Genomic DNA, 23,756 nt, shown 5'->3' on the forward strand with positions numbered 1-23,756 from the left:
AAATATGTTAATATTGTGCCAGATATATGAATTTCAGTATTGCAGTGAATGCTGAATGGTTTAGGTACAGAGGTGAAATAATGCTATAATGGCGAACTGATTCAACAAACATCAACATCTTGAAGACTAGTTCCCAACTTAACAAAGATCTAACAAAGCAAACAAACAAGTTTGTTGTGAATTAGCCGGTCCTCCAGATTTTACAGAAATAAAACATTTTTTTAACCATTTATTGAATACACAAATGATTGTGTTAAATGTAGTGATTATTTCCGTTGGCTCTTAAAACATTGAAGCATTTTAGTTAGGATATGGAAAACAAAATATACTTTATATCATGCATGCTTGGTATTTAAATTATAACTTCTTCATTTACTGAAGAGCTTTTAAAGAAACAGCATGTATGTACTCCTCTTCAAATATGAAGTATGAAATATGAAGATTGCGTGGTATTAAAGTTAAAAGATGCCAAATGTAGAGATCATTATGCATATTTAAAATTTCAAAAGCGCATAACAGAACTTTTATAAATTCAGTCATTTACAAAATGGTCATGTATGTTTCTCCAATTCATTATGCAGAACATGGTTACTCAAATACACCTTTGGTTTTGGCACTAACACATAGCAGTTGTCATCTTTGACAAACAAATGACAATGACTTTTGTGTTTCTTTAACAACAACTAGCCTATATATTAAACACTTTTATTGCACCTTAAAATTATATTGCATAGGATGTAAGCTGGTGACCAGCCCCTTTACTGCCCAGCCTATTAAAAGAACTCTACTATAAAATCACTTTGTTCCATATACCGTATAAACAACAGAGTGTACACTGTGTTGAATTGTGGAGTTTTCTACCTTGCCCAGAAACACTGTTTCCAGTAAGATATCGCACAACATCTCCTGAAACTATGGCTGACTTGGTTCTTTAGATGTTTTGGCCAGACACACATTCAGCAGTCCTGATGTTCACTACATGTAGAGGAGACTCCCGCTCTAGAGAGAAAGAGCTTTCCACTGGGGCAAACGCACACCTCGAACATGTTATACATTCCCTGAGACTCGCCTGAAGTTCTGGCTTCACCCACAGGTAACGTGGGCAGACGGACAGATTGAGCATCCAGAACCAGCTGAAACACCACAGAGCAAATAATCAAGTACATCTTAATAATTTAGTACTTAAGAAAAACATTTATGCTTATAAGCCTATAATGTTGCTATATTAGTTATAATATCTGATATGTTTACTTACCAGGCCTGCAGATGAATGTAACACAATATCAAAATGTGCTGCCACATCAACATTACCGGCCAAGGCTTTGACATGAACACCTCTGGGTGCATCCATGCTGAGAGACCGTGTTGGAGACTCCAGTCTTGAAACGAAAGGAATGTGTTATTGCACATTGCAATGCACTGTTTGACCACAGGATGGCTATAAAAACTTAAATTAAATGCGGTTTAATTCACACAGGTATTGAATAAAAAAAATGGATGGATGACTGTCATGTGAATCATTAGAAACTGTGCCCACAGCTTGTTAAAGCCCTGTTGGTAACTTCTATAAAAGTTGGTTACAGAATACACTCAGTACATCCATTACTTTTTTAACTGGCTGACATTTTATACAAAAACGCTTTAAAGGAAATCCCTAAATAAACCACAGAATATGCAGATGTTTTTGTGATGTGGCTGCAAGTCGAGTACCACAAAAATGGCAAAAATAAATAAATAAATTTACATAAATCCTCTAAACTACTTATATGGAAGACATATACAGTGTGTGCGCGTGTGACTGAGAGTACAATTTATTTATTTATTATATAGCACCATTTAATTTTTTTCTGAATTTACTATTTATGGGTATGTGTTTAGGTAAAATTATCATTTTTGTTTCATTCTGTGAACTACTAACAACATTTCTTCCAATTAAAAAAAATTTGTTTATTTGCAGAAAATGAAAACTGGAGAAACAGTTCAAAATAACAGAAGATGCTCTGTATTTTTTTCAGACATCAAATACTGCAAATAAAAACAAGTTCATATTCACTTTTAAACAATACAACAGTAATATTTCTACATGTATTTAGGAAAAGTTCCTTTTTTATGTGATAACCTGGATTTTTATCACAGTTTTCATGTGTCTTGTCATGCTGTCAGTCTTTCACATTGCTGTTGGATGACTTTATGTCACTCCTGAGGTTTGATTTTGTTGAAATTCAAAAGAAAGTAGACTGGAATGGACACAATATATCTAGAAATTTCTAATGGTCTCATTTTTTTCTGTGGCTTGCACTAACCTTTACTATTTTTTATATTTTCATTTTCATATTACTTTATCGTTCTTTATTTTTGTTTATTGTTTAAGCTTATGTTGGGTGCTACTGTCTCCACAAGTAGATATTTGTCTCCTAAGGTCTCTATATCAAGGTTCTTAATAGTGTCACGAGATGTTGTGAAGCAGTAATCTTCCCCTGTATTTATCTTGTATAACAATACGTGTTGAATCTGTTTCTAGTCACACAAAGTCAGAATGAGCATTAAAGTTTGTCTGAGCATTGACAGACAAATGAGAAAAAAACCCTCTCTCTTTCTCTCAGCAGGTAGTGGTCTGGCTTTTGTTGAAACTAGTAACTTTGTATTAGCACCTATTGTATTATTGCTCCTGTATGACATATCGCTTATTGCTCCGTGAACTCTCTGTAAGTCACTTTGGATAAAAGCGTCTGCTAAATGACTAAATGTAAATGTAAAGTGCAAGTAAGATTATTAAATAAGCTCTGTTTATTTATTCAATTATTACTTCATCTCCTGCTTTCTGTTCTTATCTGTAGGATCTACAAACTCATTGTCATAGGTTCGGTTCGGATTTACATATCACATACCTTAACTCTTTATTAAGTACTGCTTTGACCAGAGGAGTCCTAACAGACTGCTCAAACAGCGCCCCTTCTGCACCTGTGCACACAATAACAAATTCCTAAAATTACACGCACATATTGCGCATTAAAAGTGTCGTCACATGTACCGAATTTTACACATGCTTTTTTTCAAAGTGTCTAACAATGCATTACAAGGTATATACAAGGTTATAACAATAGGGCATTTTTGTATGAGATGACTGTCATGATTTAAAAGTAACGGTTGCATTAACCGGAATATTTAATGCTAGAGTTTTTTTGGGGCACAGAAGGCCTGTGTGTACTCACCTGTTACACGGAGTCTTCCCTTTCCCACAACAGCTCCATTTCTATCAGCATAAAATAAATTTACATCATGATTCGAGGTGATGTTAAAGTGTTGGCCGAAGACGCTGGCCTGACCTGGACCTGAGAATACAGATGACTTGGTTGCTAATTTACTTACGGCAAAAGCAATTCTGCACAATAATCTGATTCCTGATGGGAAAATGATACAGTTATTTTGTATACCCCACAGTACAATAATAGACATTGGAATAAATTAAAAATAAGACAATAGTTTAATGAAGTCATTTATGATTATAAAATGTCATATAGTCATAGCTTACAGATATACAATTCCTTTCGGTTCTTTCAAATGTAGGCTGTTTATTCTTAAACCGTAGCTAAATAATTATTTCGCTATTTTTATTGCAAAGTCACGTTCGGTCTTGTCTGCCTCCCTTCTTTTGTGTCACAATACAAAAAGTAGATTAATTTAATGAGTTGTGAATGCCACTTCATGTCGACTTTGAGTCCAAGTTTATGTTTAGTGCAACTCAAACTTAAATAGAATAAAATTTAAGGAATGATAATAATACAGCTGAGGAATTAATGACTAAATGTTTGGTATCTCTTACCTACAGACACACTCCCTGTTACATCACCATTTTCGTTGCGAGCATTGAGAGTGACGTTCTCAGAAGAGTGCACCAAAAGAGCTGAATCCTATTATCAAGAGAACAACAACAGACATTTTGACTTTGCATGAGTGAAAATCCTCTACACATCATGTATATTCAACACAGCGGGGTTTTAAAAATTGCACAAATTTAAAATAAAACTGTGAAATATACAGTTTGACAATCAACACTTTCTGAAAGTTAAGTATAGAGACATTTGACATTTCATTTGAAGTTAAGTATGATGCGTATGTCAGAAAAGATAAAAATGTACAGTATGCGTGTGCATTTATTCCCACCTCTCTGGAATCGATTTCCTGGGCATAGAGAGGAAAGAGAAACTCCGATTCTCCCTCCAGTCTGAGTCCATCTTCTTTGACCTGCAGGTATCCCATGCCTTCCTGCAATACACAGAAAGCTGTTTCAGGATCAGCCTTCATACATTACTCACAACTGAGACTGAAAGGAACAGATTTAAATTTGGATTTCTATTTCTATTACAGCTTGCTAAAATGTATTTGCTCACCGAATTGAACCACATAACTCGCAGGATCCAGATCATAAGAGCAAGGTTCACTACCATGATGATGAGGAGAATGAGAATAAACAGATAGAGGCAGCGCTTTCGCCAGCCATAGATCCCGATCATGTAGATGTACTCATTGACCGGAGCCAGGAGCCCAGACTCCTCTGTGGTGGTGATATATTGTTCACGGACCATCTGCAAACCAACACAATCAAAAGCACAATTAAAACACACAAAAACACATTTGTTGGGTCAATATCAATGAGAATTTAGAGCGTTGGTGTTTGTTGGATCAGTGTGAATTAGGCTTTAAACTGGCATAGGAGAAAGTATTTTTGAATATAAAAAGCACTGTTTTCCCAGTTTATTTCAGCGTACATTTTCACATTACTCATACAGTGTATGGTGTGTGTGTTTGAGTGTTTGAAGGAAAACTATTAAACAAATCAATATGCTTAATCAGCAATTTTAATGATGTAATATTAATCCACAGATACAACCTTTTAATTCCCTAATTTATACAATGATCTATATTGCCTGAGATGATGAGAAGCACAGCTCATTTCCTTCTGCGGCAAACTGGATACTCTCTATAAACCAGAGACTAAATGATGTAAAATCAGCTCAGAAAAGGTCCATCTAAGTGTGTTTTAATATGTACTTAAATGTATTAACTTCACAGCTGCTTTGCGGCAATGCAGAATAATGTAAAAAGTCTTATAGTGCCATAAGTGTAATAAAGTGCTGAGTAAATTTCAATTTGTTCAATTCAATTTGTTCGCTGTAACTTTTTCAGGTATGTTTACATTTATTTGTTAAGAAGTCGTTTTTCCAAAGCTTTCACAAATAAAGAAGCATTTATCATTTTCGCTTCATGAGACAGCCATAAGCAATGTCAAAATTATGATTAAGGATTTGAATTATAGGCATTAAATTGTTTAGCAGCAACTTGTTCCATAATGTTTGTGCTATGAAGAGGAGTGCTAATATATTATAGACAGTCATTTCTGATTGGATGGTAAAACAGACAAAAATATCCTATAGACTCAAACTGAGACAGAGACCATGTCATAGAAACTCGGATTTTACTTGATTTTGGAAAAGTACTAAGTATAGTGCATATTCGTTTTACATCACCTACTAAGCGGATTATTAAATGAAGGAAAAACTGAAACGCAGCCTGCAAGTATCTGTTCCAAAACTGAACTCCCCATGGCAACCCATCCAAACATTCCTCGGTTCTGGACTTCAGGATCCAATTTCCATTTCTTCCTAATCCTTTCTACAGCTTTATTACCAGCCGGTAATTAAACCTTTTTATTATATCAGCGAATGCAGAAGATCATAAAAGTTTTAAAAGAAAGTCAAGCATCTTGACTCCACAAGTTGCGCAGAGACAGACTAATATAAGCCTCTGTTTCCCTCAGGATCTTTTTCCATTAACTCACCCTGCCGATGCTCTTTCACTGTTTCTAGTTTCATCTAAGCTGCCAAGAGAAGAAATTACAGCAGTGCACTGTACACTGTTTCCGAACCACTGGGGTTTGACTTTTTAACAGCGATTCCAGACCTCTCGTGCAGTCAAAACTAGACCTGATCATATATCAAGAGAACTTACGTTGTAAAAAAATATATGTTTGGAAATGACTACATTAGGAAACTTCCGGAAATGTTTGCATGGCACAACCCTAGGAACGACACGGTACACTTAAAACGCAAAAAAACATAGCATGTTGGACATGCAGGACCTTAACCATCTTGAACAATAGCTAGGCTGGTCTACCTAACCAGCATGAAAAATCAAAACCATTCTAAACCAGCCAAAACCATGAAAGTCCAAGTTGGTCTTTTCTGAGGGGGAGGGTAAAAATCAATTAATTATTATTATAATAACATTAACTACACACTGCAAAACAGGGACTTGCTAAATGTGACAAATTCAAGAACAACAACAATATTTTGATAAAATATTCAATTGCAATCAAATGCAAACAATTGAATAATAACATTTCAGGAGAAACCAGTTTGAAGTTCATACTAGTCTAAATTAATTCATTAATAATTATTATATAAACATTACTATATTAAATTAATAAACAATTATTATATTAAAATATTATTATTATTATTATCGATCTAAAAATCTTTTTTTACATTGAAGGAGAGTCAAATAATTTTAATATTGCACTGCTGATGCTGGATGATCAACTGTTTTGAGATGAGAAACTGAGGACTTTAGATAAAAGTCTGTGCTGAGAAACTGTGGGCAAACACAACATGCTGTATGAAGTTTTCCCACTCCTTCTAATCTTGCCGTCTGCATAACTCCAGTGCGCCGTAATGCCCCGGCCCTCTAAAAATAGGTCCCAGTAATATGCACCCCATTTAAAGAGGAAAAACAGCAATAGTTTTTTAAATAAAGAGTTAGTATTTTGATGAGGATGCAACACAAACTGAGACTCTTCATTCCAATGGCTGATATTGTTATTTTGACAAAATGAAGAATGCATCATTTTACCACATTAAAAAGAGCTTAATACCTGTACAATCCATTCATTTAGATAACAAATGAATACATTTACTGGTCATACAAACATTAGTCGTGAGAAAACAATTGTTGAACAATCGAGAGTAAAATAAGAAGTGACTTACCCTGCTGTTGAAGTGTGATGTGACACACTCGTCTGCAGGCAGCAGTGGCTCAGATCTGCTTCTGTTACGCAGCAATGCTGGTTCTCCGACCCGCCTGTCTGTCAAAGCCTCAACAGCTGCCTCCATAAATCTGATTCTGGATCAGTTTCAACTAAACTCCATGGTCACCCCCTAACTTCCTCGCTGTATATCACATACCACACGCTGTTTTCAATACCTCTCGATAGCATTACACAAATCCAAGACTTCAGAGCCAGACACATGAACAGCAGTAGCTGGTTGTTTTGTTTCTCTCTGAGGGACGGGTTGAGGGAGGGGAAGAAGGAAAAAATGACTGAAAATTGGACAGGGTTGGGTGGCGTTTTCTGCATTTGTTTGTCATGAAAGCATGTGACTCACTTGATAAGCGTGTGAGTGTTGGTGCCTTGAATTATTGAGTATCTGATGTTCTGTATGACAGCGAGCACTTTATAAAGACGGGTCATTCTAAAACAGGATGAAGTATGAATGTGTCTGTTCCAGGAGGCGTGGCTTTGGGATGTTTGTTAGACACAGAGGTTTGTGTTGTTATTTTTACATAGTTTAAACAGTAAGTTAAAAAGATTTATAAGTATGGTTATAAAACAAATAAACACAGAAAGCAGTGGACTAGATTCCATATTGGAAGAAAACTGACGTCAAAACTGGCTTAATGCCCTAGCAATACCCCATAACACCTATTGTTTTAAATACTATAATTATTATTATATAGTTTATTGTGGTAATATTATACATTTAAAAAGCAAAAATCACATTATTATAAGATTGCATTTTCTGTGTTCAATTTTATATCTGTGCTTTACCCACTGTATTTCAAATTTTGTGTAACATGACGAACTGCAGATTTATCAACGTTTTCAGTGAACGTTCTGGTTCTTTGTCTGTTTAGGCAGGGGCTGCAGTGATAAAACAGACAGCTGACCACATCCATCAATGTCTGACCTCTGACTTTTCCCTGTGCCAGCAAAGACAATGCCAGGTTTTGTCTCTCATCCATTCACAGTTAACAGCAGTCTGAGATACAAATACAATATGCTGTATAATAAAAAAACTGTATGTGCCTCCATTAATGGAAAATTCTGCTCATTTTAAAACAAGGGGAAAAGCTGCCAATCACTGTATGAATACACAAGTGAGCTACTAAATAAATATACTCAACACAATCACAACAAAACACAACACATAATAATGACTTAAGGTTTCATGTGCATCAATATGTGTGTGGCACAAGCTGTTCATTTACTGTATTGTATTATGTGATAAATAAAATGTAATACCATGCTGCCTTTTTAACCGTAGTCTTAAATCCTCCAGATAATCTTATATCAGAGTATTTACCAACATGATGTTGTTTTAAAAGAAACATACATCAAATGAGAACCAATGTAAAATTCCAAACAATAGGCCTATCTGAGAACTTTACAGTAACTTTTAGTAAGGGCGTTTTTTTGCGTTATAGCCTATACTTAACGCTTCATTGGTTAATGCTAGTTCATATAACTGCGCATAGGATGTTGTGCATTATCTTCATGCTATTAACTGCAAATATTGACAAGTACAACATACAACCATTATGCTACAACATAAACATAAGTTTAACAATGATTAAAAAGTCCTCATAGTATCGCACGCGACAGTAATTGGTCCATCTTCAGAAGCGCTGAGAAAAACTACAAATACCACATGATATTCGTTATTCAATACCAAGTTAAGTAGCTACATTTAAAATTACAGTTTTACATTTAAAAAACGATTAAAAGTACAATTTGTGCGAATGGTATGATGTTTGCTGTTTGTATTCATTTTAAAGGTATAACAAAAACGTAACAAAGTCACGTGACAAGATCACATGACTCTGCCGCACGCGTCAGCTGTTCGGTAGGAGCAGGAAATATGGCGATCTTCAGTGTGTTTGTTGTCAATAAGGCTGGTGGACTCATCTACCAGTACGATAATTATGTCACTCGGGCTGAAGTGGAGAAAACATTTAGCTTTCCTCTTGATTTAGTGTTAAAGATTCACGATGAGAAGGTAGTTGTTTCATTCGGACAGCGGGACGGCATCAGAGGTGCGTGTGTTTAGCCTTCTCGTGAAGTGAATGGACGGTTAGAGAAACATTCACATTAGTCCCCTGTTTGTTTCTGTGAATTATATGACGTGTTTCTCGTATGCAGTGGGCCATGGCGTTTTATCGATTAACGGGGTGGATGTGAATGGTAAATACACGGCGGAAGGGAAGGAGATACTGGAGTATCTTAAAGATCCTGCAAACTATCCAGTGTCCATCAGATTCGGCCGACCTCGACTCACCTCTAATGAGAAACTCATGCTGGCTTCAATGTTCCACTCGTGAGTATTAGAGAATCAGTATCGGATCAGAGCGATGAAAGATGTTTGATTTCGTGCGGCGATGCGCAGAGCAGACCGATCGGCTGATGACATCGAAGTATCGCGATACTCTGATAACAGATCGGCCGTCAAAAAGAGCTGATGACTTATTAGTGTAACACTTTTATTAGTCACTTATTAACACGTTTTGAATAATGCTTCACGAATGTACAATTGTTGTATCAAAGTATTTAAGTAATGCTATGATACATGAATATGAAAATTAGAAGTTCCATTTTATAAAGTACAAAACACCCAAAAGTACAAAACACGTGAAATTGATGAATAAACCCAACCAAACTTTCATGACATTACTTAAAAAAACTTGTGAGTGCCAATAAGCAGTGATTACAATAAAATGTAAAAAATATTGGGTAAAAACATCTGTTGGATGTTTACTTTCTTTCTCTTTAAGACTTTTTGCTATTGGATCACAGTTATCACCTGAGGTTGGCAGCTCTGGTATTGAGATGTTGGAGACTGATGTGTTTAAATTACATTGCTTTCAGACCCTCACAGGTATGATATTAGTATAAAAAGTTAATATTTTTTATATGTGGTTGTGATGGCTGAATAAATTCCTAGTGGTTCTTATTTTCATATTTATTTATTTATTTGCAGGAATAAAGTTCATTGTATTGGCAGACCCTCGGCAGACTGGTATCGATGGACTATTAAGAAAGATTTATGAAATCTACTCGGATTTTGCACTCAAGAATCCTTTCTACTCTTTAGAGATGCCTATCAGGTATGTAATATTTGCATGAGCTTTGCACGTAGTGTTACTTCAAAATGTTGTGCATAAAACATAACCGTTTATTTTTTCAGATGTGAGCTTTTTGACCAGAATCTAAAAAGTGCCCTGGAAATAGCAGAGAAGGCTGGAACATTTGGACCAGGCTCCTGATCTGGATTTTCATATTGAATATTTACCTGACAGCATTTCTAGATGTTCAGCCATGTCTTTAAAATGATTGTGGAGCTGGCACTAGGACTCTTCTTTACAGGAAGAGAAAAAAGACTTTCCTTCAGCCTCTTTTCAAAGCTGTTCAATACAAACATGTAATGAGATGAAATTCTTGATAAACCTGTATATAATCTACATTGACACCACTTAAGTTTCTTCTACAGGCTCTTGTACAAAGCTTTTTAAGATTGCGGCTCACCATGTGACTACAGCATGACATGTTTATTTGCTATGTTTACTGGAATCTGTCCAAATGTGTCTTTAGTAATTTCATATAATTTGCTTTCCGTCAGCAGAATATAATCGTGTGGTTTGGAGTATTTTCAAGTACACTGTACCTTGGACTTTAGTCTCCTTTGTTTAGGTCAAAAACAAAGTTGGTCAAGTTCAAATGTTGGTAAAATAGAGCAATCGTATCCTGGACATGTAAATGATTACAGCGTAATGTGATTTAAATGTTTTTATTTATATAAACTCATTTAAATGTGCAATTTAAAATTCATGTGGTAACATATTGCCACAAATATGTCACATTATACATATGTAATGCAGATAGAGGTAGGACCAGTTAAAAACTGATGAAGTCTGTTAATAGCTAGAAAATGTCTTTATAAAGACAAGTAATTATAAAATTCATCCACGTTAGCTTTTAATGATCAGAACCACTTAAAATACTGTCTTCCAGTTTTAATGTAATACAAAATAAATAACACTTTTCTGAATGGAATGTCTTGAGACTAAATATCTCATAGAGCCTCATGAACATTTCATAGGCAAAGTCCCAAAAAGTTGCTGATATTATTTCAATATTTTCATCTATTATTAGTGAAAAGAATATGAATATATTTTACAAACACCAAAGGTAATCCATAGAAAAAAATCACTAATTTTCTGTAATTACAGACTGCACCCTTACAAAAAAAACGAGTTAAAATACATTTAAATAAACTTTTAGTCAGCTTTCTTTTGTACGCTTCCCATCTTGGTGCGAATATTCCGGAGCAGGAAATATCCAACTGTGGTGACTGTGCAGGTTATCTCGGCTACCCAGAATGCCTTGTTCCAGCCGTAGTGTTTAGCAATGGTGCCAAATGGCAACCCTGAGAGGAAACCGCCAACTTAAAAGAAAACACGGAAAGAAACTAGTTTTTTAATTTAGGAGTACAAAAAACATTCTGAAATAGGCATTTAAGTCAGCAAAAATTGTCTTTTGCATTAAACGATTATATAAATTATGCTTTTAAATAAAAAATAATATTACCGTTTGCCATCAAGGCAACAATGGCATGAGAGGTTCCACAGTAGTTTGATGGTGCGCTCTCATTCGCAAGAACTCCAAATAAAGCAATCGGTCCATATGAAGAGAAGCCAAACGCCGCCCCCAACAAAAGAATCCAGACCTGTCCGTCAATGACAACCGCATATTAAAAGCACAGGTATTGCTGTCATGATAAAATAATGTGAGGACAGATAATACAGCATACATTTGAGCTGTGTGCCGTGACAGTAGTGCGGAAGAGATGCATGGAGATGCACATTCCAGCCATCATGGAGAGCAAGAGACCATGTCGAGGGTTTCCATATAAGCTCAGCCCTTGCTGTGAATAAACAAAATGTATAAACTAGATTTGAACTTATAGCCTAACCCTATATATACAGTATACAGCTTGGGTTCTCCCAATATAAGTCTATGGGAATTTTTCACCAGTTGTGTCCACCACAACTTAACACATCAAAACCACTGTCAATATGCTTCCAAAAGCAATTGCACAAGTAATAACTCATAATGGGGCCATTTCACAGACAGGGATTAAAATAAATGTTAGAGCTGTCCAAACTGAAAACAATTTGCACTGACATATCTTAAAAAAACATTAGTGCCATTGTGTTGTCTCAAAATGCACACCAGTAATGTTTTTTATAAGGCATGTTATAATTTAACATGGGCCTAGTCCTGCCTTAAAATAATCTGTGTCTGGGAAACTGCCCTAATAACTTTAATAAGCATTGCATATAGATATGCTTGTGTTATTAAACACCATAAAATATGTATTACTATAGTATAGTATAAGTAGTTATTGTAACTGTGATTTGTAGCATGGAAAAACTGGATTTCAAATATATGGATATTAGTGGTACAAATTTGCCTTTGCCACGGCTCTGTCTGATAGGTATCCTGCCGCTAAACTTCCCATCAGTCCTCCGATCTCCAGAGTGCTCATGAAAGAGCTACCTGTGGATATCAGCAGAAATACACAGTTTAGGGGTCATATAATGAGAAATTAAAGGGACAGTTCACCCAAAAATGAGAATTCTGTCATCATTTACTCACCCTCAGATTGTTCCAAACCTGTATAAATGTCTTTGTTCTGTTAAACACAGAGAAAGATATTTGGAAGAATGCCTCATTCATTGTCATTGGGGCATGAGATTTGTTTGGTTACTGACATTCTTACAAATATCTGCCTTTGGTTGCAACAGAACAAAGAAATGTATACAAGTTTGGAACAATCTGAGGGTGAGTAAATGATGCCAGAATTTTCATTTTAGGGTGAACTATCCCTTTACATTTTTACTGTGATTAAAGTCTAAGTACTATAAAAACAAACTGTACAGAAGGATTTAAAACTTAAAATGAGGGTAATAAGAATTCTGTAATGCATTTTGCTCAGTACCCATTAATGCTGACTGGCCCTTGTCCTGAATAAGGAACAGTTGTCCCCAGTCTGTGTAAGCAGTCTTTACCCCAAACACTACCAGGTAGCCCAATGATAACACCCACAGATATGGAGAAAGGATGAAGTCTTTGAATGTGCTTTCATCTCTGCTGGAGCCTGAAATTCAGAGGTAGATAATGGATCAGAATCTGTACATCTGTCGGAGGACAAACAGGACTATGAAAGAACAATGTTGTCTCAGGAGAGTCCATTAGTTCAGTGCAGTGACCTTCAACAGAAAACACATGAATGAACACGCACCCCATGCACTCTGTCCAAAAGATCACAGAATCAGGGGAGAAACTTTCTATCCGATGCACACTTTCACAACCTCACAGAACAGCAATGACCTAGATCAACAACACTACACTACACTAACCTAGTGTCAAGTATGCAGAATAAAAATCAACTCCATTTACTTCCATTCCATTCCATGTGGTGTTTGAGTAAATCAGAATATTCAACATGAAAATGGCAGATGAGACTGTGAAAAGTGAGCTTTCAACACCAGAACAGAGGACTCCTCTCTTAAAGGGATAGTTTGCCAGTTCAAAACCTGTATATGACTCTTTCTTATGTGAAACACAAAAGAAGATATTTTGAGAAATGTCTCAGTGGTTTTGTGTCCATATAATGGAAGTCAATGGGGACCAACGTTGTCTGGTTACTAACACTCTTCAAAATATCTTCTTTTGTGTTCTTAAGATAAAATAAAGTCGTACAGGTTTGAAATGACAATAAATGGTCAAAGAATTCTCAGTGTATCTTTGTGTATTAAGTGATATCTTATGTTAACATCAAAGTCATTTTACAGATGATCACATATTTCTTATATATTTTTCTTATATTACATGAATAATATGCACATATGCAACAAACCAAGAATATTTTATTCTTAATTGTAATTACAACATTTGATTTTTACTATTTTTAAAAAAGGGTCATATGGCGCGAATACGTGTTTTTCTGTGTCTTTGGTGTGTTATAAGTTGCCCATGCATGTATTAGACACGTAAAATTTAAAAAATGTATGTGTCAGAACAAAAGATGCATTCTATCTAAAAGTGAATGCTCACCCAGACCTGCCTGAAACGCCTCGTGTAACCACACCCCCACAAATCTACATCAGTTTGTGGTATGATTTGACTAAGACCTCCCAAATGTACAGTATACGCAAATAAGGTGGGCGTACCTGTCAGTACAATTGCTTTGGAACCTGATGTTCCAAATATGGTAAGAGGCGTTACATTTCCATCACACGCTTGCAGAGAGGCGGGGCAAAAGGATATACAAACATGCACGGTATGAGGAAAATACAGCGTTTTTGAACCTTGAATCGTGTGTATACACATTGCATTACATCTAAAACAAATGATAATATTTGTTTTAGCCGTCACATATGACCTCTTTAACATGACCTATGAATACTTATGGCATCATATGTCACGATATGAGCGTGGAGAAGAACCCAAGCGCAGGCAGGCAGTGACGGGGTTAACAAAACAAGACTTTAATAATAAATACAAAAGACAAAACAAAAACCCACGATGGGGTGAAAAAACAGAACAATAACTAGGACACGGAAACAGAACAAGAACTCAAAACAAAACACTTTCCATGAGAGGGCAAAAACTGAAATAAATCAAAAACGAGACACTACGTATAAACACTTACAAGGGACACAGGCAACATAGCAAACATGGTCAAAGGCACACGACAGGGAAGGCAAACAAAACACCAGCATACACACATAATCCACGAACACAAGACAAAGAAACAAGAGGGTATTTAAAGGGAAGACAAACGAGGGATAACGAGCGAGGGCAGGTGTGGAACATAAGACACGAGAGGAAAACAATACAAGAAACGAGAGGGGCGGGGCCAATGACGAGACACTGGAGAGAACGCACATTATTGTCAAAAGGACAATAATATGTTTCCCTCCACACATAACCAAAGGCTTTGCCATGGCTCTGCTACAGGACCAAGAAAAACATGACTAAAGGAAGCAGAGCCATGACAGAAGCCCCCCCTTTAATGAGCACCTCCAGGTGCTCACCAAGGGGTAGACAGACGAGACAAGGCAGACTGGGTGACAGACAAGACAAGGCAGAACAGAGAAAATAAAATCAGGGGCAGACAAGACAAGGTAACCATGGGATCGGAGTGAGACAATAAAAATAACAAACAGGGGAGGGGCCAAACACTGGCTCATGGGAGGCAGTCCATGGGGGAGGGGAGAAGGGGGAACAGTCTTAGTCCCCGGCTGCGCTCAAGGGCGCGGAGTCCTGGGGGACTTAGGAGGAGTCCTGGGGGACAGTCCCTTGACGCCGGCTGGAAGGCCGGCTGGACAGGGCTTGACGCCGGCTGGAAGGCCGGCTGGACAGGGCTTGACGCCGGCTGGACAGGGCTTGATGCCGGCTGGAAGGCCGGCTGGACAGGGCTTGATGCCGGCTGGAAGGCCGGCTGGACAGGGCTTGACGCCGGCTGGAAGGCCGGCTGGACAGGGCTTGACGCCGGCTGGATCACCGGCTGGGAGGCCGGCTGGACAGGGCTTGACACCGCTGGAAGGCCGGCTGGACAGGGCTTGACACCGGCTGGAAGGCCGGCTGCTGTACCGGCTGGGACACCGGCTGGATCGCTGGCTGGATCGCCGGCTGGATCCTCGGCTGGGACGCCGGCTGGATCCTCGGCTGGGACGCCGGCTGGATCACCGGCTGGATCACCGGCTGGGACGCCGGCTGGATCACCGGACTGGACGCCGGCTGCACCGGACTGGACGCCGGCTGGATCACCGGGCTGGACACATGACTGGACAAAGGACTGGACACAGGACTGGACATAAGACTGGACATCGGGCTGGACACAAGACTGGACGCCGGCTGCACCGGACTGGATGCCGGCTGCACCGGACTGGATGCCGGCTGCACTGGCTGGGTTGGAGTCCGCGCCCCCCTCCGCTGCCTCTTCTTCTTCAACCGAACCGCAGGGCCTGTGGTCGGCTGCGAGGCAGCAGTGGAGGGCGTGGCTAGCTCCGCACCGGAAGAGTCTGTAGACACTTCCCCGGACGCCCTCCTTGCTCGCTTGCCACGGAGGGTCGTGGACGGTGGAGATAGATCGGCGGAGCTGGAGGTGGGCGGAACGACAGAGCTTGAGGATGGAGGAGCTGAGTCCCCCAAGGTCACGGTGGCCAGGACGAGGTCTTCCGGGACAGTAGCCAGCGGAGAGGATACCCAGGATGGCATAGTGGGCCATGGTTCCGTCCCGGTTGACCACGTACCTGAGCATGTCACCAAAGTACAGGGGACTCAGCATCCTCATCTCGCTGGGCTTGAGGGGTTCGGTGAGACAGCTGTTAAAAATTACGGTAAGATCCTTCTCACCGAACCCCGTCACTGCCGCCGCATCCAGGAAGGTACGGGCAAACTCCAGTACCCCCCGATCACCCTGGCGAAGCCCGAACAATAACCGGGTCTGGCGGGCTCGCAGGGAACTGTCCATACCTGCTGGGTTCGTAGATGGTTCGTGGATTCTGTCACGATATGAGCGTGGAGAAGAACCCAAGCGCAGGCAGGCAGTGGCGGGGTTAACAAAAGAAGACTTTAATAATAAATACAAAAGACAAAACAAAAACCCACGATGGGGTGCAAAAACAGAACAATAACTAGGACACGGAAACAGAACAAGAACTCAAAACAAAACACTTCCCATGAGAGGGCAAAAACTGAACTAAATCAAAAACGAGACACTACGTATAAACACTTACAAGGGACACAGGCAACATAGCAAACATGGTCAAAGGCACACGACAGGGAAGGCAAACAAAACACCAGCATACACACATAATCCACGAACACAAGACAAAGAAACAAGAGGGTATTTAAAGGGAAGACAAACGAGGGATAACGAGCGAGGGCAGGTGTGGAACATAAGACACGAGAGGAAAACAATACAAGAAACGAGAGGGGCGGGGCCAATGACGAGACACTGGAGAGAACGCACATTATTGTCAAAAGGACAATAATATGTTTCCCTCCACACATAACCAAAGGCTTTGCCATGGCTCTGCTACAGGACCAAGAAAAACATGACTAAAGGAAGCAGAGCCATGACATCATACCTCCTTTGCCTTTCTTTGGACCGGCCTCAATATTTGGCAGGCCCACTTCGCTGGGCTCATTGCGGATAATCAGAAGACAGAAGATGGACGTGATCACACAGGTCAGGCCAGAGATGGACAGCGTGGACCTCCAGCTGTAGCTCTGAGCCATCACTGTGGCAATGATGGGCCCCAGACCCCCTGCCAAATTCATACTGCAGGACAGCACCGCCCACCAGGTGCCAAACTGAGATGGCTCAAACCACTATTTAAACAGAAAATAGATACCACAATATAATAGTAAATATATACAGGAAACAATATATCATATACACGTTAAAGGGCAGTGTTGGGTGTAACTAGTTACTACGTGATTAGTTACTGTAATTTAATTACTTTCCCTTGAAAAGGTAAAGTAAGGGATTACTCAAAAATTCTGTAATTTAATTACAGTTACTTCTGATGTAATTAAACTAAATACTTTGTATGATATACTGTATGTGTGTGCAATAATGGAATTGACATCAAAATTCAAAATCTAATTTTATAATTTGTGCTTTAATGTATAATAATCACATCTGTAATACTTTGGTCAGTTAATAATACTACTTTATGCAGTTTTATATTATTTATTTGAATGAATTAAAAGAGCCGTTTCATGTCTATCCTTGAATCACTCAACAAATCAAGGTTGATATAGGATATAGAAAGTAATTAGTAATAAGCAATTAAATACATTTAGACAGAGTAATTTGTACAGTAATGTAATTACACTATTGAATATGTATTTAGTAACTAGTAATTAATTACTTTTTCAGAGTAACTTGCCCAACACTGTTAAAGGGACAGTTCACCCAAAAATAAAATGATCATCATTTACTCATCCTAGAGTTCCAAACCTGTATAAATGTCTTTGTTTGGTTGAACACAGAGAAAGATATTTGGAAGAATGCTTGTAACCAAACAGTTCTTGGACCCCATTGAAAATGACAATGGTAGTCAAAAGCACCACATAACTGTCTACATTTTTCAAAATATCTTCTTTTGTGTTCAACGGAACAATTTTTTTTCCTACTATGGTAGTCAATGGGGCCCAAGAACTGTTTGGTTATAAGCATTTTTCCAAATATCTTCCTTTGTGTTCATTAGAACAAAGAAACTTATACAGATTTGGAACAACTCGAAGGTGAGTATATTATGACAGAATTTTTATTTTTGGGTGAACTATCACTTTAATTTCTTTAAAAATGCGGAAAAGACGACAACTGGACAGCTGAAACATCACATCTGTGTATTTCTATATACAGTAGAATGCAAGTCGATGAAGGAACGGATCCATACCTTACGTAGTACTTTTGCACATGGTGGCCAGCCCAGACCCTGACCCAGCCCATTCAGAAACCACAGGCCTGCGAACACTGACACTGAGGAGGACCAGGAGAAAACCACATTGATGCCACCGACCGCAAAGAGGCCGATGGAAAAAAGCCAACGGGCACTGATTTGGTCAGAGAGAATACCGCTTATAAATTTGCTGATGGCGTAAGCCAGTGACTGACTGCTAGTGATAAGACCTGCAGAGCAGAGAGATGACAGAACGTTTCATTAGACTGAGCGCCTGTCATTTAAAGGGATAGTCCACCCAAAAATGAAAATGAATCCTCAAGTTGTTCCAAACCTGTATAAATGTCTTTGTTTGAAGAATTTAGGAAAACAAACAGTTCTGGGGCACCTTTGACTGGCATTTTTTGACTACCCCAGAAATCTCAGTTGCTAACATTCTTCTAAATATCTTTCTTTGTGTTCAACAGAACAAAGAAATTTATACAAGTTTGGAATTACTTAAGGGCGAGTGAATGATGACAGAATTTTCATTTTTAGGTGAACTATCCCTTTAAAATCACTTAAGAAACTAGGACTGTAGACTTTGTGCACAAGAATAATTCAATCACTGTGCTGATAAGTCTAAATTCAGAAAACAAATGAAAAAAAACATGGTGGGACAGATGAGTCCTAAATATTAATTTACAAGTGGCTTTTGCATAATAAAAGTCACCACAATTGAAGATTATTCTATAAAATTAGTGCTTTTTGTGGGAAAGTATTTACATTTATAATACATATATTGTACATTTATAAAGTTGCTAATAGCAACTTTCAGTGTATTATTATGAGCATTTATGTCATGTCAAAAAATAAATTTCTCAGAGAAAGTGCAATTACAAGAACCCAAACCATGTGTAAGTGCAATCATAAACCCTACAGACAGAGTGCAAACATCAACAAAGTGTCAGATTTTCTTTTCTTATACATTGGGATAAAAAAAAACGAATGTTATGAACCATGCAGAAATGGACATTCCTTATTGGAAGATATGTTGGAATAAAACAACTTGAATAAAAAACAATATGTAACTTTATATTGCTTTTAAATACAGACAATCTTTGTCTGTCAGATTATTTAAAATACTGCACACGCTCACCCAGGTCATCCTTATCCAGCGTGATCTCCTGCATTACAGAGGGCATGACAAAAGAAAACGTCTTCCTGTTGAAGTAATACAACGTGTAGCCCACAAACATGGCAAGGAAGATAGTAGCCCTGTAGTAGCCATATCCAGACTTCGCCATGGTTGGCACGGTTTAAAAAAGGATAAAAAGTAAGTCACAATTCAGCAGGGTTCTTCTTCAGCGGAGCATCTGAAATGAAACGTGCAGATCTAGCTGGGTCAGAAAAAAGCTGTAATCAATGGTAGGGTTAATGGTCAACCTGGCTGAGATCTTTGGAGTGTTCTTTAGCAAACGAAAGCTTTCGAGTGAACAGATTGTGATGTACTTTATTGACCTGTTGTTTTTAATATAAAGCAAGGAAAACAACATCACACGGATGCTTCGTGTTCAGCAGATCTATTGTTTTTTTTTCATACTTTGTTGTGGTCTTAAAGTTGTGTTACTGAAGATCCAGTGATCAGAGGAGTTTAATGATTGACACGAGGGTCTCTATATGTGGCAGTTTAGCGGTTTAACCACAGGAGGCGCTGTAGCTCTACGAATCACTGCGTATTTCAACAAAATGTTTGTGGTCCTGTATTTGTATCTGCAGACCTCAGTGACACGGTTTTGCGGTGTTATTGCTCAGCCCAGTTAAAGCAGAAAAGTGTATTAAATCTGTCGAATCGTTCACGAGATAATTCGATGTCATACACGGTTTGGTCTGCGCCGCAGTTTCGCAGACGTGGCAGCGCCATCAGAAACACATCATGTATTTCCTAACTTGAAAAGTCGACATCACGCCTTGATTCGGGCTATCTGTACACTACGTTGAAGAATTTGTTCAAACAGATTGCAGTATAATGCAGGTTTTGTGCAATGACAACGTGCCTACTTCCGTGAACAAGAAGTTACCTCTCGGATGTCTATTCCAGCAAGCATTTCCTTTATTATTTCATCCACGTCTCAACCATGTCGATTTCACACACGGTGCTTGGTAAATATTGATGCTGCTCGTAATTTCCACGTGGTCCTCCTCGTCTAGATGCTGTAAATGTAAAACACTGAACTACAGTCAATGTCAGGGTGTTTGAAATATACCGCGGTCCTATTCTGCCACCTACCGGATGGATTTGCGTATAACAACGAAAAGGATTGTACGATTGTTTGATTGTACGAACATCCAAAGTTCCAAACCACAAAAATTCTCGCTCGAGGTATCACCACTCCTAATAAACCAAGTTTAGTGCACTGAGCGCGTCCTCTAGTCAGTGTATGAGATCGGAGATTTACACTTAAAGACAAAAGTGATGTCCATAAAAATGCAAAACAGCCTTATAGTTATAAAGCAATACCACACTTCCAATGGCTGTTAAGTATCAGTGTAAAGAATACGTGAATAGCGGATGTTCTGTAACATTTACTTTTTTATTTCAGATGTAAAGACTGAGAAACACAAGCAACCACATCTATAAATATTAAAGGCTTAATTCAGAAGTGTTTTAAATAAAGTGTTTTGTAAAGAATATGTCTACAGTGAATGCCTTAAAAGAGCTGGGGTTTTCAAAGTGTAATTTATCATAAAACATATACGTATGTGCTCCTACACCCCTTGGTCCTCCCAATAGAGTCATGTAGGCCTATTGTCAATGGAAGTGGATCAACGTCTGCGTGGGAGCACCGACTGACTGTTGTCATGTAATTCCTGTATTTTGAGTGTAGGTAAGCACAATTTACCTCTAAAGCTTTATAGGGGGGTGTAAACACAAAAGACTGGGTCTCGCTGTATCGCTCAGGCTGCACTGCAGTGTCCATTCACAGGCGCGATCCCACTACTGATCAGCATGGGGGCTTTGAACTGCTCCGTTTCCGACCTGGGCCGGTTCACCCCTCCTTAGACGACCTGGTAGTCCCGAGCTCCCCCAGGAACACCATATCGATACCGAATTTAATGCGGACACCCGGTCGGCATAGTCCACTGCAGCCCAGAACCCCTGAACTCAAACGATCCGCCAGCCTCAGACTCCCAGTAGCTTGGATTACAGGCGCGCGCCACTGCACCCGGCGAGCGCTCGCGCTGTCACCAATCGTATTGAATCAAGTGTAGTGCACGGAGCGCCCTTTAGTGTATGACATACCAGGTTTAAACTTATATTGTTGACAAAGTTGCCTGGCTGAAAATGCTAAATTTGTCTTCTTTATTTTTATCTGTAATAATGTACTATTTGCAGTTTGACTTACAATGCATTGCGAGACTAAAGCAATAGAACACTCCAAAGTGATGTTGTAGTGAATATCTGCATTGGTGTGAGGTACATGAGAGTTCTCCTGCCCTGTAATATTGCCAGACTTAGCAATAAAGGTCTAAAAATCCAAATAAGCCACATTTGTGAGTATACAAGCCATTTTATAACTATTTTTCCAGAACAGGTTGTCTGTGCATGTTTTGGTATAGTAAGCACAAAAGACTGGGTCTCGCTGTATTGCTCAGGATGTATAGGAAAAATATGATAAAGAGAAAAACATAATTGGATTACACTTTATTGCTCTGTCCTACAGAACCATTTTTAACCCATAGTTCACCAAAGTGATTTATAATGTAATGTCCACACCAAATAGAACAACAGCAACATTTTCATTTTTGGGTGAACTATTCCTCTCAGAAAGAAAATGCACTTATCTCATGTTTTCAAGGTCAGAGATACATGAAACTGATGCTGGTCAGACAGACATCTCTCAGTCTGAAGTCTGCCTCCTAAAAATCACAAGCCTCCTATCTTGAATAGAAAGCATTTTTTGGGGGGGGGGGTGATTTTGGTAGCACTAACATGTGAGAGACGGATATTCTGGCAGTACTCATTTACACTTGCATACATGCGAGTGTAACAATAATACAGATCAATGAACAGTTATTTTTATTATTGTCATTCACATTTAGGTGTAATGACAAAAAAATGATACAGTCATTAATATATCACATTTTACAATTACTAGAACAACAACACAACCTACAGTTAAAATAGCAAAAGTCAATTCAGTTCAATTCAACTTTATTTATATCTCTTAAATTTCGCTGGCCATCTACACGATATATACATTTCACGACACATTTTAAACCACATGCATAGCAATGCACATTATAGCAGATGTAGGCCAACTGAAACGCTAGAAAAACAATCACAAATGCTAAATGCTAACATTTACGGAGTTTTGCTAAATGCATGGTGAAAACAGACATACAAACTTTCCTGTATCATTGTGTTAGTACACTGTTTATGCATGTGATCAGTTTTCACACATCTTTCTGAAAACAAATAACGCAGTGGCTAATATGTAGACAGGCAAAATAAGCGAGCGACATCATGTGCGTGCATGTGAGGGGAGTCAGATTCTGGCAGGGAGTCGGAATTCGGCTGTCACGACCGGTGGAGTTACAAGGAGGAAGAACCCACGTGCAGGCAGCGCTGCCGCTTGTACAAGAAACAAGACTTTATTGATACAAAACAAAAACCAACGATGGGGTAAAACACGGACAGGACTAAAATGACTAAACTGAAAATAAACACTCCCACGAGGGGGATAAAACAATAGCACAGAATAAACTAAGACTAACGGTAAAAACAGGAACCAGACTAAAATAACAAACACGACGCAACGTACTAACAGGGTAACAGGTAGACACGGCAGGGTAATCCAAAAGGGTAAGGTAGGCCTACATACAAGGCAACGAAGCAAACAGGCAAGGTAAATACTAGACTCGACAAAAACAGGTAGTGCGAACACGTAGTGTCAGCACAAGTACCAGTACGAACAAGCACAGGACAGCAGACATGAGGGCATTATATAGGGAGACTAACAAGAGGTAAATTAACACTAGGCAGGTGTGGGGAATGAAACACTAATGGAAAGTTAAATGAGGAAACGAGAGGGGCGGGGCCAAAGACGAGACCAGAGAGAGCGCATGTTATGTCAGAACCAACAATAACATGTCTCTCTCCACACAAAACATGAGGC

General features: G+C 38.8%; 3 protein-coding genes across 3 annotated transcripts; 1 reads left to right on the forward strand and 2 right to left on the reverse strand.

The window, feature by feature from the left end:
- Positions 1-44: 44 nt before the first annotated feature.
- On the reverse strand, positions 45-8,804 carry sgcg (sarcoglycan, gamma). The gene is made up of 8 exons (XM_057352007.1): positions 7,044-8,804; positions 4,392-4,586; positions 4,165-4,266; positions 3,824-3,911; positions 3,213-3,332; positions 2,889-2,961; positions 1,256-1,379; positions 45-1,133 (listed from the first exon to the last, which is right to left on the reverse strand). Exons 1-8 carry the CDS (start codon positions 7,167-7,169, stop codon positions 957-959), a joined length of 1,005 nt encoding a protein of 334 aa, XP_057207990.1. The 5' UTR covers positions 7,170-8,804; the 3' UTR covers positions 45-956.
- Positions 8,805-8,900: 96 nt separating this feature from the next.
- Positions 8,901-10,917, forward strand: trappc4 (trafficking protein particle complex subunit 4). Its single transcript, XM_057352008.1, has 5 exons — positions 8,901-9,150; positions 9,257-9,431; positions 9,886-9,989; positions 10,092-10,218; positions 10,299-10,917. The coding sequence occupies exons 1-5, from the start codon at positions 8,976-8,978 to the stop codon at positions 10,375-10,377; spliced, it is 660 nt and encodes a 219-aa protein (XP_057207991.1). The 5' UTR covers positions 8,901-8,975; the 3' UTR covers positions 10,378-10,917.
- A 113-nt stretch (positions 10,918-11,030) lies between these two features.
- On the reverse strand, positions 11,031-20,854 carry slc37a4a (solute carrier family 37 member 4a). Its single transcript, XM_057352006.1, has 9 exons — positions 20,658-20,854; positions 19,736-19,874; positions 18,595-18,827; positions 17,275-17,518; positions 13,113-13,271; positions 12,585-12,670; positions 11,922-12,035; positions 11,699-11,837; positions 11,031-11,555 (listed from the first exon to the last, which is right to left on the reverse strand). The coding sequence occupies exons 1-9, from the start codon at positions 20,682-20,684 to the stop codon at positions 11,389-11,391; spliced, it is 1,308 nt and encodes a 435-aa protein (XP_057207989.1). The 5' UTR covers positions 20,685-20,854; the 3' UTR covers positions 11,031-11,388.
- Between the last annotated feature and the right edge of the window lie 2,902 nt (positions 20,855-23,756).

This window comes from Triplophysa rosa, linkage group LG14 (assembly GCF_024868665.1).
Source record: "Triplophysa rosa linkage group LG14, Trosa_1v2, whole genome shotgun sequence".
In the NCBI taxonomy this organism is placed as follows: Eukaryota; Metazoa; Chordata; class Actinopteri; order Cypriniformes; family Nemacheilidae; genus Triplophysa; species Triplophysa rosa.

Bases quoted from the DNA above. Each gene is read 5' to 3' on its own strand.
- sgcg (XM_057352007.1), bottom strand. From the start codon at position 7,169: ATGGAGGCAGCTGTTGAGGCTTTGACAGACAGGCGGGTCGGAGAACCA. The intron at 4,587-7,043 runs GTAAGTCACTTC...GTTGGTTTGCAG, and splicing joins CATCACACTTCAACAGCAGG to ATGGTCCGTGAACAATATAT. The intron at 2,962-3,212 runs GTGAGTACACAC...TTGTGTGCACAG, and splicing joins GGGAAGACTCCGTGTAACAG to GTGCAGAAGGGGCGCTGTTT.
- trappc4 (XM_057352008.1), top strand. From the start codon at position 8,976: ATGGCGATCTTCAGTGTGTTTGTTGTCAATAAGGCTGGTGGACTCATC. The intron at 9,432-9,885 runs GTGAGTATTAGA...TTTCTCTTTAAG, and splicing joins CTGGCTTCAATGTTCCACTC to ACTTTTTGCTATTGGATCAC. The intron at 10,219-10,298 runs GTATGTAATATT...TTATTTTTTCAG, and splicing joins TCTTTAGAGATGCCTATCAG to ATGTGAGCTTTTTGACCAGA.
- slc37a4a (XM_057352006.1), bottom strand. From the start codon at position 20,684: ATGCTTGCTGGAATAGACATCCGAGAG. The intron at 13,272-17,274 runs GTATGATGTCAT...TCTGAATTTCAG, and splicing joins TCCAAAGAAAGGCAAAGGAG to GCTCCAGCAGAGATGAAAGC. The intron at 12,036-12,584 runs GCAAATTTGTAC...GTTTATTCACAG, and splicing joins CAGACAGAGCCGTGGCAAAG to CAAGGGCTGAGCTTATATGG.